General features: G+C 34.1%; 1 protein-coding gene across 1 annotated transcript in view; it reads right to left on the bottom strand.

Moving 5' to 3' along the window:
- UNC13C (unc-13 homolog C) overlaps nt 1–17993 on the bottom strand; it is a gene marked incomplete at its 5' end in the record, with an annotated part of 578171 nt that overhangs the window by 112657 nt on the left and 447521 nt on the right. The window contains 2 exons of the mRNA XM_081292419.1: nt 4930–5007; nt 11842–11919. Of these exons, the coding sequence (XP_081148545.1) occupies nt 4930–5007; nt 11842–11919 (156 nt within the window). The remainder of the gene's footprint in view (nt 1–4929; nt 5008–11841; nt 11920–17993) is intronic.

A 17993-nucleotide genomic window follows, 5' to 3' on the forward strand; every position in this document is an offset into this window, starting at 1 on the left:
CACAAATAAGAAAAAGGTAGTCTGTGCTCTTTTCTAATTATCTTTTCCCTGTTTTAAAATCATAGAGCAGTGATTCTCAAAATGTAGTCCCTATCCTAGTAGCATCAGTAACTCTAGAAATTTGTTATAAATAAAAATAATGGGGCTCCACTCTTGACCTACTGAAGCAAATACCCTGAGAGTAGAGTTTGCAATGTATTTTAATAAGCTTACTATGTAATTTTTATGCATGTTAAAATTCAGCAACTATTGGCATGGAGGATTATTTCCTTTAAAGCAGTGGTCTTTAATCCTCTTGCACATATAATGAGAAGGTAGTGCCAGGTAGAAAATGACAGAGGTTAGTTTCTTTCCTCTTTGGTCTGGCGTTACTTAGCTAATGTTCAAGTCCATTTTACTAATAGGTTCTGCATTGAATTTCATTGAGCTACATACACACATACACTTTTGGGCAGGCAAATGCAATTTCTAATTGGCACTTTAAACTCACCAATAAAATTAAATATGATATAGATATGCATCTCTGAATCAAAAGAATATCTCAGTTGTTCCTCAAAATACACACATTTTAGGCTGGGCACAGTGTTGCATGCCTATAATCCCAGAAGTTCAGGAGGCTGAGGCAGGAGAATTGCAAGTTCAAAGTCAGCCTTAGTAACTTATTGAGGCCCTAAGCAACTTAGCAAGACCCTGTCTCAAGATTATAAATAAATAATTAAATTAAAAAGGCTGGCATGTGGCTCAATGTAAGCACCTCTGGGTTCAATACCTGGTAGCCTATCCCCCACCCCTTAAAAATATACATTTTAGGATTGTGGGATTTTGTCACAGATTTCTTGGCCCTATTCAGTTTGGATATACGTGGAAGTCACTCTTATAGGATATTTACCACCATGAGATGAGAATGTTGCATGATCTTTGAGACATATCAATAAAGATAGCATTACCATTGTGCCAACTTGTCTTCTTTGTGGTGAGAAGAATGAGAGAATTTAGCTGAAAAAACCAACCCCATATCTTCCTAAACATCTTAATTATGGCTAACTTCTAGAATTTGAAGGACTGTCAAGCATTATCAGGCCTATAGAAAACTACAGATTCTTCTGTTTGAAAGGACTGTACCAATACAATATTGCAAAGAAGTAATTTACCTTTCACTTACACATAATCACAATTCTTCTAAATGACCATGTCTTACAGAGTTCTATAACCAATACTTATTAATTCCTGAAAATTAAATTTTTAATTATTTAATTTTCTTCTTCATATATTATACAAAGTAGATTGTAGATGAAGGAAACATTGATAAGTCATTATCATGTGCTATAACCCTATGCTTCTGTAACCAAATAAATGCAGACTAAGTATTTGTAACTGATATATGCTGAATTATATTCATGAAGTAATTAAGCTATTAAAATAATAAAAACAAAAAAATATGTTTTACTTTTGAGCTATTTGAGCTGTTAAAGATAATAAAATAAACATTCACCAGTGAACAACAATTATCACATGGCATTTTGATAATGATTTTTCTGTTCTAGTGTGATAATGTGATAGGTAACACGTATGGGGATAGGGGTATAAATGATTAACCTCTCTGATTTCTGAAGTCAGTTCATAACTTGGGCTGGCTCTTTTATTTTAGTATAGTGATTCCTAAACTGTATGAACATAAAAAATATCACTTGATGTGCTTTATGAAAATAATCTGGTCCTCATTTCTAAAGTTACTTTTTCTGTGTAATTCACAAAACTTATTCTGTATTACCTAGAGAAATCAAGTTGCGATTGTAAAACATACTCTTATACACAGAGAAGCTTTTGGAAAGTCACTTTCTAGGAGAAGAAATTTCGTGGTTTGCTTTTCATTTTTGATTTTCTTATTAAACAGGTTACTGGAAAAGAACTCTGTTGACATGACCCATGGGACACCATGTGTGTACTTCCTAATGAAAACAGCTTAAGTGATTACTATTTGGAGCCATCTTGAACAACATAATCCCAATGTTGTTCAACAATGTTTCCATCCTGGACTCCACACAGAGTGGATTTTTCCACCACAAAAGGGTTTTAAATAATCCTGTTTCCAGAGAGAAAAGAAGGTTAATCCTAAAAAACAAAGAGCAACTGCCCTCACACAATGATCAGGTTAAAGCAGCAGAGAGCTGCAGCATCATGCAGCCATGCCTGCAAGCGGCCAGCACTTTGCAAAGTATAAGAGGCAAGCAACAGTGTTGTTAGAAGCCAACTAAGAAACATATGGCATTAAAAATATGTGGAGTAAATGCAATAACTTATATTTACTCATTAGATTTGTGTAGCAAGAACTGCACATTACAGCACAGATGGAAGGGGACAAAATTTAATAAACTCCTAAAAAATAAGATCAGGGGTAGAAAGTTTTGCCTTTGGGTTTATAATCAGATTCACTGTGAGGAAATATCTGGGAATTAGCATTAGTTCCCATAATATAACCTTTAAAGGCTATACAAGTTTAAAGGCTATTTACACTTTTCATATTGAAGGGTGAATCCTGTCATTCTTGGTAGAATCCTTGTCATCTTTATAAAATCCTCATATTAAGAAACCCATTTAGATACCAGCATATGCAGGTAAGGGTGTTGTAATGAATCTACCTTTTACTTTGAGGTTCTTGTGTTTAGTGGAAGGTTAACAACAAATGATCCTAACATATTTCTGTATTAATTCAGTTTATTTCTGCCTGGAAGGTTGTATGTCACACTCAGACTTGGATTCAGGTCTTGTTTTCTCCTGATGCTTTATCAATTCCTATGCCAATGCAGACGGGTCCTGCTTAAATTTTTTCCTTAGCAAAAAAAGACAAAAGTTGAAAAAGAACTATGCATGGAGAGACAGAGATAGAGAGAGGAAACATAGAGGAGAATACATATATAGTGAGGAAAGGGAAGAAAGGTATTTAAATGTAGGAGATGAAGGAAAATAAGGTCAATGTTATCCATCCAACAGGTTATACGGTTAGATGCTAGACATTCATTTCATTTATTAAATTAAAAATTCCTTTTAAATTATGTATGAGGAGTTTAACAAATAGATATTGCATGGCTATAAAAAGAGAACTCACCACACTCAGCATTTCTGTCTTCCTTATATTCATTCTCCAGTAAAGAGTTCTCAAAATTAAATTTATAGTGTGAAACTTGGACATTTCAAACTGGTAATTTTATCTGAAATAAGAATCCATTTTTGACTGACAACTGAGCCACCTAACAACTTGTTTACTTAGCAGGTGGCTTAGCCCATACAGTTTCTTCTAAGTACAGGTTTGATTAATCTGTTCGGTCTGTCTTTTCTGATTTTTCTGGTTAATATTCGGCTCAGCAATATACTAGTCATAATGGAGAGCACATACCGAATAAAAATGAAATAGTAATAACATGAAGAGAAATTTCTGGAAATATGACATTTTAAACATAAGCTCATTCTAAAATGATTCCTGGTTTTTACAATTCACTGAAAGGAGATGGGATTTTCCATAAGAAATCAGTAATTTATTTACTACTTTTCAAAATTGTAAATGGACTTAGAAGTCTGAATATAAAAGCATCACTAAAATTAAGAAGGGGATCTTAAGTTATGATCCTTGAGAGCTTGTGCTCAACCAGTTTAGCACATGAAGTTTGAAATGAGATTGATGCCCTCCAACCTTGCAACAGTCATTAACACACTTTGGGGAATTAAGCCTTATTTTGTGCAAATTAAACTGAGACTGCAAGGGAAACACAGCTCATAAAAGTTCATGTTAAAAAGTTTTGCACCATCACACACATATTCTGGTGCTTCTCATTTGTAGGATGTTAAGTAGCAACTTCATTTTTTTTAAGAGACTGAAAATGAAACAGACATAGTTGAGTGAGAGGCGTGTATAAATATCCTCTCAGGGTTAAAAGCAACTTCGTACATGAAGAAGCACCATCATAAAAAAAGCATTTCCAGCAACACAGATTTAGAAATAAAAGAGATATGTGTGCTTTGAACTTCAACCTAGTTTTACATATGTCTACATTTTACCACAGTTAGGATAATGTATACTAACTTTGAATAGAAATATCCACACACTCAAAATGAGCTGTTCTTGGGATTGTTCTCAGGATTGTTTCATTATGGGGAGGGGACAGTGAGTGAGTGAGAAACCCTGCTTCAAGACTCTTGCCCTCAGCACTTTCTCCATTTCTCAATCCTCACACACTCAATGTTTGGGGGGCCTGCTGGTGGGGACTGGGGGAGGCGTGAGGAGGACTGCCAGGCAGGAAGAGGCAAGTGCACAGCTAATGTTTCACTCCGCCTGATCGAAACAAGCAAATGAGAGTTAAGTAGGCAGTGCAATGGCCTTTTGGTGTAATGTCAGAGAAACAGCCAGGCAAAGGATCAGATGCATACTATCACAAACCTCATAAAAGAATCTCTCTCCTTCCTTCTTCTGTTCATGGAATTGGAAGCCAAAGATGTTGGACAGAGACATGACACATTACAGACACAACACACAACACATTTTGACATAGCTTTTTTGATGTGAAAAATAAACCACTGATATATCCAAAACCATTCATGCCACAGTGTGTATTTCATAACAAACATCGATATTAAACTGACATTGTACAATACAATAAAAAAATCTATTATTTGTGGTGCTTTACAGATCATTAGCATATATGCATATATGACTCTATATACACAAGACAAAAGGCTTTCTCCCTCCTTCCGTTCACACTTCTCTTTACTAAAGTACTCTGCTGTAGGTAAAAAGTGCCTTGATTGATAATGGGATTTTAGATTATCATCACTTTACGTTCTTTGAAAAGCCATGTAAAAATTTGATTAAGGAGATATGCTGCTAATGATCTCTAAGTAGGTATTCAACAAATGCAGGAATAAGAACACACTTACCTCTTTCCCTCCCATAGATTCAAACATTTTTTCCAGCTGGACTCGTAATTGTTGAATATTGTTCATCAAGATACAGGGCTTTAAACAAGGAAAATAGAAGACTATTTTGAATATCATATAAATATATATATTGAATGAATTTACCTTAAATGTGGCAGTATACAGCTTTCATTGCTGTCCTATTATATTTGGCAAATACAATCACTCAGCTACTTCAAAATATGGTTAACAGCTAAAGATGGAAAAGGAAACAATATAATGATCAATATAATGTTTTTAAATGAAATTTAAAAACATACGACACAATAGACCTTTGGAGGCTTGCTCCTAGGATTTTTTATCCTGAATATAGTGGCATTTCATGCTTAGAAATTAGCCACATTATTTTTGAATTTTTACTTTGGGAAAAACAGATTAGTTTAAATTCTGAAATTTCACTGTTTAAAGACAAAGCACCATCTGAAAATTTTAATATATACATATTAAACCCAGAATTGAACCCAGTGCCTCACACATGCTAGGCGAGTGCTCTATTGCTGAATCACTGAGCTACAACCCTCAAAATTTTAAATCCAAGAAAACTTTTAGAAAAGGAAGATCACCTTTAATGAATTTCTCTTGCTACTGATAAAGTGCACATGCTGATGATATTCAGGTCCCCTTGTTACCTGCTTCTGATCCATATTTCCCTTTGCATTTTCCTCTGTGCCTATGAATCATATCTATCATTTGGGTTAGAGCTTTCTTTCCTAGATTTTATCTTTCTTTTTATCACTTATGTGGCATTTGCTTTATATTACTTTATATTTAAGTTGCCTCTCACCAGCTAACCTTCAACACATTGTACTTGCTGAGTTGCTTTTTTTTCTATTTTTTCTTACTTGCAGACTATTGCACATTACTTTAAACATAATATATGCCTTAAAAACATTGTTTTTGTTTCCAAAGTTTCATAGATATAATAATAAAAAAAAAAGATGTGAAACTTTGTGACAAGACTAGATGTGATCTTAGAAGAATGGAAATTAATTTATAATTGGAAAAGTAAAATTTGGAATAGCTACAGAATCATTTAATATTTCCTGCATATCAATTCTAAAGAGCCAGTAAGTACATCAGTGGAGGAGGAGACAACAAAGAAAGGAAAATGGATATATCTTTCAAGTTGCTGGGAAATGAGCCAATAATGAATCAGAGAGTCAAGCAAAGGACTCACAGGATGTCAGAGAGGTAGTAGCTCTTATCAGTGGAAAGATTTTATTATTGTCTTAACCACATTCCTGACCTTTGAAAAACTTTGTACTTGACTCTTAAAGTGACCACATCTTGACATTGATTTATGAAAACAATTTTAAACTTCTATTCTGATCCTTTGATTCTAGTCACTTAAATACTAATTGTTTTTAGCACAGATAACTGAGATTTATCTCTCATAGATTCCAGTTAGCTGAATCAGAATGTTCCATAAATGATTCTGACCCCAGCCAGGATCAGAACTACTTTACCTAGGTTTACTCCTATTTCTGAATTTTCAGGGAATTCAGCATCTTGCCCTGATGTCCACACACTGAGCCAATGTGCTATTTTCTTCCACTAGGAAATAGGGTCATTGTGATAATTTTTATTGCAGAAGGGTAAGATTTGGCATGAATTTGGTAATTGTACCAGGAAGAAATCCAAGGTCAAAATAAGACTATGTTTTATAATGAGAACCCTTCACATGGGTGAAGGATTTCATCACTTGCTCCCAGTGGGTCTGACTCTCATGTGATTTTTCGACATTAGCACTGAAGCCTGTCTTTGTTGGCACACATAACAGGATCCCAGTACCAGCTTTATAAATGAAGACTAACCACCAAGCCTTTTTAACATGATCATTTCTGAGTTATTAAAAACAAAATAAAAATGGGTGGTTGGGCTCTCTTGGCATGGATTGCTACTGAGCCTATGGATTGCTATGGAGAAAAAGAGATGCAATTATCCAGAGGGAGATAAAAACAAATATGAAATTCTCCTCTTTTAGTAAGCTTTTCGTGGCCTTGAAATGCCCAAAGTTCACTTTTATTATATCAGTATTTTAAATCAATTCATCAAATAACTGATGAGAACTAGATTACAAAAATCTACCTTAAATGTAATCATGAAATGGCTTTTAGTTTAAACATATCATAGTAAACAAACAAATAAACAAAAGAACATTAATCTAAATCAGAGGTATTGCTTGTTTAGGATTTTAGTAAGTTAAAATAACCCATGTTTGAAGTCAAATCGTATCTTTTTATTTGTGCATTTTTGGCTTTCTTCCTAAAAATATAATCCATTTCATTTGATCTTAATCTAAAACAGTTAGGAACCTGAAATATGATGAATACAAAAATTAGTTTTGTTTAAACTAGGGCCATTTTTACATTGCTGAAGTATTTCTGAGTTAAAATAATTCTTTAAATCATCAAAAATAAAGCAATTATGATTTTGATAATTTTGATATCTTTTAGAATATGGGATCAAAAGGATAAAAGTGTTTTGACCCATTTGCAATTTAAAATGTCACAGTAGAACATTACTTATTCTGACGTGGACACTGTAGTCTTTAACTTTGACCCCTAGCAAATCAAATGCATGGTCATATCTTAAATGATGTCTAACTTTAAATGTTTCTAGCTCAATTTGCAGATAAACTTCTATATCACAACTTATATACTGAGAAATTTACAATAAATTTCAATGGTGTTAATACTAAAATAAATTTATAATGATAGTTACATGTATTCATGAAAATGTACAAAAGCACTTATTCCCTTTGTCTCAAGTGAAAGCGTAAATCAAGTAACAAATTTATATTCTTTTATAAAAGTTAGAAGTTAAAATAATACTAATAATAACAGAAAGGAGATCACTAGAGTAGAGCAAGAGGCTAGAAGGAGAGAGGATGGGAGGGAAAGAGAAGGCACTAGGAAGGAGATTGATCAAATTATGTGCATGGACAAGGATGGCATAATGATTCCCATTATTATGCATAATTATAATGTACTCACAAAATGTTAAAATGGTTCTTTGTATTTAAGCAGTCATGTATAAGGCTGGTGAAGGTATCAGTAAGTAGGCAAGAACAACTGAGGAAGGAAAGTTCCTGTGCTAGAATATTTGCAATGGCTTCGTTTTCTTTTTTCTTACTATAAAACATTACTTCAAAAAGCATGACTGGGATTATGGCTCAGAGGTAGAGTGCTCATCTAGCACATGTGAGGCCCTGGGTTCGATCCTTAGCACCACATAAAAATAAGTAAATAAAATAAAGGTATTGTGTCCAACCAATTCTAAAACAAATAAATATATATATATATATTTTTAAAAAAGCATGAAACAGAAAAATTACATAGAATAATACAAAAATACTAATTGATAATATTTATCTTATGGTTTTTATTATAAAATATAATGTAGAGTGCTATAAAACATCAAGTTTGGAAGTCTATAGGAGTCTTTAAAAGTGAATTTTCCTTTGTGAAAAAAAGGAATTAACTTTAGTATTTCACAACCACTTTTGGACTCCTCATTTTGCTATCCTAATACAAACAGAATCTTTTTGAAATTATAAGGCATTGTTTAAAATTTTAATATAAACTTCAGATATGTTTATCTTCTATCCTTTAATTAGAAACATATGCTTCCAATAAATAATACTCTATTTTACTTTAAAATATTCATAATAAGTGTCAATTAGAAATCACTGCTGAGATATGTGAGAGTTAAAATTTCTAGGCAGCATATAAATTTAAGGGAAAGAGGCAACTTCTGGAACCCTTAAGAATCATCAGGACTGACTTAATGAGCTGTCAGCAAGAGGTCAATGGGGTTTCAGCAGACTAGTAGCTTTCTTAGAATTCTCTTTTAAATAGCAAGGACTGATTTTTTTTTGAGGGGGAAAAATTCCTTGTTTTCTTCTCTTAAAAAAAAAGATAAAACTCTTAAAAATTTAACTTAAAAATCCTGTCTTCATTTCTTAACCACTTTTTTCAATACTTTTTGTTTGAAACCTCTTACTGTCAATATATTTTTCCTGTCAACATATTTTTCTTGTCAACATGTTTAGTGCTGTCAACGTATTTTTCCTAATAATACAAATGGTAAATAAGGAGTCTTTCACCTTTCATCATAAAACAGCCCTGATTATATTCCAAATAATCAGTTTATCTTGCTTTTCTTTATACATTTTCTTGAGAAAGTTGGAATAATAGTTTGAATTTTATACGTATTTCCTAAATCATCAAAAAATACATTAATAATTCGCAGTAGATTAGTCTCTGTGTCCTCTATTCTGTACCATTGGTCCACCCGCCTGTTTTGGTACCAGTACCATGCTGTTTTTGTCACTATTGCTCTGTAATATAGTTTGAAATCTGGTATCGCTATACCGCCTGATTCACACTTCCTGCTTAGAATTGCTTTTGCTATTCTGGGTCTTTTATTTTTCCATATGAATTTCATGATTGCTTTATCTATTTCTACAAGAAATGCCATTGGGATTTTGATTGGCATTGCATTAAACCTATAGAGAACTTTTGTAATATCGCCATTTTGATGATGTTAGTTCTGCCTATCCATGAACAGGGTATATTTTTCCATCTTCTAAGATCCTCTTCTACTTCTCTCTTTAGGGTTCTGTAGTTTTCATTGTATAGGTCTTTCACCTCTTTTGTTAGGTTGATTCCCAAGTATTTTTTTTTTTTTTGAGGATATTGTGAATGGAGTGTTTTTCCTCATTTCCGTTTCAGAAGTTTTGTCGCTGATATACAGAAATGCCTTTGATTTATGTGTGTTGATTTTATATCCTGCCACTTTGCTGAATTCATTTATTAGTTCTAGTAGTTTTTTTGTAGACCCTTTTGGGTCTTCTAGGTATAGAAAAATGTCATCTGCAAAGCTACAACTATCTTATATTTGATAAAGGAGATAAAAACATGCAATGGAGGAAGGATAGCATCTTCAACAAATGGTGTTGGGAAAACTGGAAATCCATATGCAACAAAATGAAACTGAATCCCCTCCTCTTGCCATGCACAAAAGTCAACTCAAAGTGGATCAAGGAGCTAGATATCAAATCAGAGACTCTGCGTCTGATAGAAGAAAAAGTTGGCTCCGATCTACATATTGTGGGGTCGGGCCAAATTCCTTAATAGGACACCCATAGCACAAGAGTTAATAACAAGAATCAACAAATGGGACTTTATTAAACTGAAAAGTTTTTTCTCAGCAAGAGAAACAATAAGAGAGGTAAATAGGGAGCCTACATCATGGGATCAAATTTTTACTCCTCACACTTCAGATAGAGCCCTAATATCCAGAGTATACAAAGAACTCAAAAAATTAGACAATAAGAAAACAAATAACCCAATCAACAAATGGGCCAAGGACATGAACAAACACTTCACAGCGGAGGATATACAATCAATCAACAAGTACATGAAAAAATGCTCACCATCTCTAGCAGTAAAGGAAATGCAAATCAAAACCACCCTAAGATACCACCTCAACCCAGTAAGATTGGCAGCCATGATGAAGTCAAACAACAATGATGTGGGGAAAAGGGTACTCTTGTACACTGCTGGTGGGACTGCAAATTGGTGCGGCCAACTTGGAAAGCAGTTTGGAGATTCCTGGGAAAGCTGGGAATGGAACCACCATTTGACCCAGCTATTGCCCTTCTCGGACTATTCCCTGAAGACCTTAAAAGAGCACACTACAGGGATACTGCCACATCGATGTTCATAGCAGCACAATTCACAGTTGCTAGACTGTGGAATCAACCCAGATGCCCTTCAATAGATGAATGGATAAAAAAAATGTGGCATCTATACACCATGGAGTATTATGCAGCACTAAAAAATGACAAAATCACGGAATTTGCAGGGAAATGGATGGCACTAGAGCAGATTATGCTCAGTGAAGCTAGCCAATCCCTAAAAAACAAATACCAAATGTCTTCTTTGATATAATGAGAGCAACTAAGAACAGAGCAGGGAGGAAGAGTAGGAAGAAAAGATTAACATTAAACAGAGACATGAGGTGGGAGGGAAAGGGAGAAAAAAAGGGAAATTGAATGGAAATGGAGGGAGACCCTCATTGTTATACAAAATTACATATAAGAGGTTGTGAGGGGAATGGGATAACAAACATGGAGGGAAATGAATGACAGTAGATGGGGTAGAGAGAGAAGATGGGAGGGGAGGGGAGAGGGGATAGTAGAGGATAGGAAAGGTAGCAGAATACAACAGTCACTAATATGGCATTATGTAAAAATGTGGATGTGTAACTGATGTGATTCTGCAATCTGTATTTGGGGTAAAAATGGGAGTTCATAACCCACTTGATTCTAATGTTTGAAATATGATATGTCAAGAGCTTTGTAATGTTGTGAACAACCAATAATAAAAAAAATAAAGTGAACATTTAATATTTAAAGAAAAAAAAATAATTCACAGTAAGAACCAATTTATTCCATATGCTAACCATTCTTCTCAATCTACTTGAAAATATAAAGAACAAATTATACTTATTTTAGCACTGGTGTTAAAGTGAAACTACTTGTTGTCAATACTTATCTAATTTTAACTTCCTAATTCTCAGATCCCATTGTTTATAGAGTATGTGAGTTTTCAATGATATATCCTCATCTTGTTTCTTATCAACATGGAAAACCCAAAGGTTTTGAGACACTTTTCAACCTTCTTGTGAACCCTATGTTGAAACCAATTTGAGACTACTAGAGATATTTTCAAACAATTTCTTGGGATCCCCATTATTTATTGTCCTGTATGAATAAAGAAATTAATAATTTCTCTTGCTTCCTCAAAACTGGAAGAAGTAAATCTCAATGAGAGATAACTTGAAAGTAAAAACAGTTTTACTTACCACATTTTCTTTATCACAATATGAACTGAAATCACTTGACACAATTGCCGCGTACTGGACCAGAACTTTATTGATAGTCTAAGAAAGAAAAACACTGTGAAATTTATTCCGGCAAGCATGCAGTTTTACATGTACTATATAGGCTAATTCAAGGTCAAACTTAAGTGTTTTCAGCTAAAAGGGAGCCATCAACAGTAATTAAATCTAATCATTATAAAAAAAAACTTCAATCAAAGTATCATATTTACTTGATAATTTGTCATAGTTCTGAGTACATTTGAAATATTCCACATGAATCCATCCTATTTTAATATAATTTGCTCCACTGTAAAATGCTTTATTTTCTATTACTCAGAATATACATTGGCCATCTCATGGCAATGTCCCACATGCTGTGTACTTACTATGTAGTGGTCTTTAATGGTCCCCCTTCCCATTTTTAAATAGATAATATAATGCTCCGTATCATCTTCCATACCTATCACTACAGTCATACCTGTCTGTAGTGGTCATTTTATCAACATTCTCCATTGTTTCTAAGTACCTGATTTATGTACACATTACTTAGTAGTGACTATTTCAGTGATAGTGAATCATACTGAGAGTATCAAAAACCATTCCTTAAAACCCAAATGTTAGGGCTGGGGTTGTGGCTCAGCGGTAGAGAACTTTCCCAGTGTGTGCGAGGCCCTGGGTTCAATCCTCAGCATCACATAAAAATAAATAAATAAAAACAAAGGCATTGTGTACAACTAAAAGAAATAAATATTTTTTAAAAACCCCAAATGTTAGCTTTTGTTATGTCATACTATCCTATCTCTTGATACATTTACCACTTTTTACTATTATAATTTGGATATGAAGCGTTGCCAAAGGCTCTTGTGTTGAAAATTTGGTCTCTGACGCAGCAATATTCAGAAGTGGAATTTTGGGGGAGTAATTTGATCATGAAGGCTGTAACCTCATCAGGGGATTAAACCACTGACAGATGAATGGACTGAGAGGTGGTGGAAACTGTAGAGGTGGTGGAAACTGAGAGGTGGTAGACCTGGTTGAAGAAAGTAGTCACTGAGGTTGTGACTGGGAAGGGTATTTGCTGTTATAGCCTCCTTTGTACTTCCCTTTTCTTCCTTTCTCTGTCTCTCTACCTGTCTCTTCTCTCTCTCTGCTTCTTGGCTTACTCTGTTATGCCCTTCCACCATGATATTTTTGTCTCACTCACCCTTAGACCTAAAAAAATGGAGCTCTCTAAGAATGGACTGAAATCTCAGAAAGCATGAGCCACAATAAACTGTTCCTCCTTTGAGTTGTTTTTGTCAGGTATCTTGGTCACAGTGACAAAAAGCTGACTAACACGATCACAACATTATTTATAACCATTTCTGAGTCTAAGGATGCCCTCCGCTTCCATTAATTATGGAAAACAGAAAAATGAACAAAGTTCATCAAATTTTATTGCAATTATGGAAATATGTATCAATAAGTTTGGATGCTACTACTTTAACATGTAGCTTAAAGTGTCATAAGCCAAATGTGGATGTGATTTTCTTAGAAAAGATGAAGCAAAAGTAATAGTAGACACATGTCATCTCTTTTTAGAAGAAAATCTAAATAAAAACATTTTTATTTCCTTTTTTGTAGAATATATAATGCCTGAAGATATTTTTGTTTTTGTTTTTAATTCAAAATCAACTATGAGAGATATTCCAAAGTCAAGCTAACAGAGAGTGTTTACTCTATAAACGTCAATGCACCAAATGTGACTATATAAGTTTGTTTATAGTCTTTTAAAATCACAATGAGAATCTGGAATTGGGACAATATGTAGATGGAAAATTGATATTTTTTAGAAGTATGTGGTAATGTGACAATATGCATCAATTTAAATAGAAAGTTAGTCTTGAGACATATAAGAGCTTATCAAGCAGCAGACCAACATATTTGGGAAAACAGATGGTTGATCAGATTGAAATATCTTCTAAACATGTATCTTCAAATTTTACTTTAGACATAATGCTGAATTACTATGGGCTTTCTTAAGGAGTTCTCATTCCTTTGTACATATGAACATTACTCTCAAGTTATAATTTCTTAATGGCAGTGTCAACTGTAGGAATCATTTCACTATATTGCAAGAACAAACATAGGTCATATTCTTGACTTCAGGAGCTTGTTGCAAAAATCCCCTCGGTTACTTGCTAAACAGGTCATTTTTGTTTATTTGCTCATTATTTTTTTCTGGAGAAAAAAAGGAGAATCTAGACCTCAATTTACAATTATCCTCAGTGAATCCCCCATATTCTACCACTTTGCTTTACATCATAGAAAAACTCTAGTCCCTTGAATTTATGTGTGGAATAAACAATCCTGGGATCTCACATTCACTAGCCTAAGAATGCCAATGGAAATAAGCCAGGATGGACTGGAGGTAAAGAAAAGTGCACAGTCTTATGGGATATAGTTTAAGACAATGTGCCTGCAGAGTGGCAATTATAATGCTGTAATAGCTCCTTGGTATTCTTTACTAATATGCAAAGTATACTTGATTCAAAATGTGCAGTGCATACTTTAAGGGCAACTTCAATTTCATTTTAATTTATTTAATGAAATAAAATCACTACCAGACAGTTGTCTCCTAATACTAATACATATGTAATGCCTCTTAACTCATTGGTTTTCAGAGTGCAGCTCTGGGATCAGCAGCACCATAAGCATCACCTGGAAACAGCTGGTCCCATCCCATATCTGCAGTTAGCAATTTTGGAGTTGAGCCCCTGTAGTCTGGGTCTTAAACAAACCTTCAAGTGATTTTGACCATATTAGTTTGAGAACTACTGTCCTAACTAATACATGGGAAGGCAGGGGTAACTATGGAAGGGGTCCTAAGAAAGACCTGTATATGAGTTTAGGTTATAATTACCTTTGGGGGACTGGGCTATGGAAGTGAGAACAGTGCAGAGAGACCACACACAGCCTAGAGGGTATGTTTGAATCTTGTTACATAATAAAATACAGTTTATATGAAGAAATGATCATGAGAAGTAGAGGGTTCTTTTACAGATGCAGACAAAAAAAATTACTATTCCAAGAGCTCCATATTTTAAAAAAAAGATGAAATTCTAATAGGATTGTGGCAGTAGAAGCCAATGATTCTGCTGCATTTAAAGGATCAGACAGGCTGACTAAAATATCTCCCAGCCTCAATCAGTTCTGATCTGACATGCAGCTACTGGTGTAGCATCGAGTGGGATAGGCATCAATTATCCAGACAAAGGCTCTGTGGTTTTCTGAGCTAACACCACACTAGAAGGAGTGGGCTGAATATCTTGTTAACACTCCAGGAGTTCCATCTATTGCATTGCTCTTTTCAGTGAGTTAAGAATTCTGGATCAAAACGTATCTTTCATTCACATTTTATGCATGTAACAGTACAGTATTAGATCAATGAAAGGAGGACAGGAAGACTGCCACATCAATTCACCAACAGCAGAACTGTAACTTGGATGCCTTATGTTCTGTATTTTAACACATCCAAAATATGATAGGGCACCCCAATTCTTCCACCATAGATGCCCAGGTTTGGCCTTACAAGTAAAAATAGTGAGATTCTCTTCCCCAGCTCACTAATTTATTTCTGATCACTTCAGGATGAGGAGGGAATGCAGCGTAGTGGTTAAAAGCATTGCATGCATACCATTTTTAGGTGGGTGCTTTGTTTCTATAATTTAAATATTTTGAGCCTGTGCCATCATTTGAAACTTAGGGAAGATAATAGTATCAATTTCACAGGGTTGTTGTGAAGAATAAGTGAGACACCTTATATACATTAGATTTATATAGTGAGACACCCTATATAAAATATTAGCATTTTACAGACTTAATATATTGTTATTATTAATTTTGAAACTAGTATAAGATTCCAGAAAACCAGGAATAGGAATGCGTGTGCTTTGTTCACCATAATATCTCCATCTGGAAAATAGAAAAATTTATATGTAGGACAATCAGTTAATATGTGTTGTTTTTAAGTAATATTAATGGTATCATTATTTAATATCACCTTTTAAAATCAAACTCCCCATACTTGTTAAGAGCAACAACATGATCACAGGAGTAGTCACCCACTTGGTGAGTCAGCTCAGCTTCTGAATATCCCTTGTATGAAATTTGCAGCATCTTGTTTGGCATCTTAATCAGTCTTATAAACTCTTTAGAAGAAATAATCATCCCCGAAACTCCCATTTTTTGAGGGCAAAATCTTCTAAAATATCTGCAGGCATCATTAATATGTCTTATTTCTAGGAGATGGTTTAAATCAGTATAAATCCCAAGAAGAGAATGAATGCATTTTCTGTGTACTTTGATATGAGTATTCCAATCCTAAGAGGGTAGAGTGTTTGAGACTAATAGTGACATCTTATGGAATTAAAACAAAAGAAAAAGCTCCAATGGTCTGCAGTTATTATAAAATAGCAAATTATATTAATCACAAACTTTCATCTCTATCTAATTTTTACATAGATACAAATTATAGATAAAAAGGCTGACACTGGAAAAAAAGAATCCAAATGATGTTTATGTATCCTTTCATTTGTTTATTTAATTTTTTTTTCTTTTTAAAATCTATTTTGCATTTTAAGACACCATGAGAGTTAAAAAAATACTGACATGATTTTTTAAAATCATTCTAACAAAATAGAATCTCTATTTCAATGCAAAACACAAATTTCTTTCCAAGGAAGTGTTTTTCACTATTACATTATTTATCTGTGATAATGATTAGATATTGTTGAATTCCTATACATTAAAAATGTTTTACTTAATTGAAATTTTTATTGTGCCAAAAAACACACATTTTCTCAGTGGCACATACATGGAACTTAAATCTTTTCTTCTTGCTTCAGTGAATGTTTCTTAAGTGTGATTCTGATGGGATCTGTCTATACCCTCCTATCCCAAAATGGCTGGATTGGGCTCAGCCTGGCAGCTTCAGAAAGCTGAGTTGTTCAGGGGAGTTGTTCAGGACCTTGGCCTGGTTAGCATTCCTCCTTTCTCACATTACTTCCATGTCTTCTGCCATTACCTGCTGCCTGGTTCCTCCAACAATGAATTTTCTGCTGTACTTGTCTGATGTGTACAACTACAATAGTATGTTACTAAATATATACACTCAGAGTTTTGAATTCTCATATGATCCTTCATCTGCTACAGGTTCTACAGTTCCAAGAATAGCATGTGACATACTTTCTCAAACACTATATTCCTAATGACCTCATTTCATTCATTTTTTTTTGTATTTACCCAACATTCAGCTTTTAGAATAATTCTTTTATAGATTTTATCCTATTAGGGGACTGTTATCATCTAATACCAAGAAAGTCCTCTCTAGGAATAATCCAAATAGTTGTTTTTTTAGTTATTATCTTAAAGAGTAGAAGATTACTTGAGTCTTCCTAAATAATAGGTACAAGGATATGAGTTGAACGTATTTCATGGCAAAAAATATTGTAATAGAGTTTATGCTGACAGTTTGCTTAACAGTCTTCATGACTGCACATTTTATGCTGGCTAGCCTTTTAGCCTGTTCTTTGAGGTTCTTTACAATGTGGACCTAGTTTTCCCATATTATTTTGTGAGCCTTCTGGGCTTGACTTACCCCATGGTTTCTCCTTGTGGGGACCTCTTGGGCTAAATTTCTTTTGCCACAGAGTGGGGAAGATATCTTACAGGGTCATTCAAAAAAGGTTTGATGTTTTATGACACAGAATTAAATCTTTGTGGTGTAAAACTATGGAATTTCTGGATTTAATTGTTACCTTAGCATAACTCTGTCTTATCATAGTTAATAAAGATGCTATCTCCTGCAAGACATCTTTCCTAATTATCTGTGAGAGAATCTGGTTAAATTTTTCTAAGAGTTAAGCCTATCTCTAACCTCACTGAACAGGTTCAGACCCAAACCTGCCATTCACAATGGACCTTAACTTTTCAGTCTTTTCAATGATAAGGTCAAATGAAGATATGTAATTTGTATGTTTCTGGTTTAAAGCAGTTGCATGATCAATGTACACATCTGTTATGAGCTCAAATATGTTTCCTCAAGATTTTTCTGTTGAGGGGCTGAGGTTGTGGCTCAGTAGTAGACCACTTGC

Source organism: Spermophilus citellus (genome assembly GCF_964194105.1).
Source record: "Spermophilus citellus genome assembly, chromosome: 4".
Classification (NCBI taxonomy): domain Eukaryota; kingdom Metazoa; phylum Chordata; class Mammalia; order Rodentia; family Sciuridae; genus Spermophilus; species Spermophilus citellus.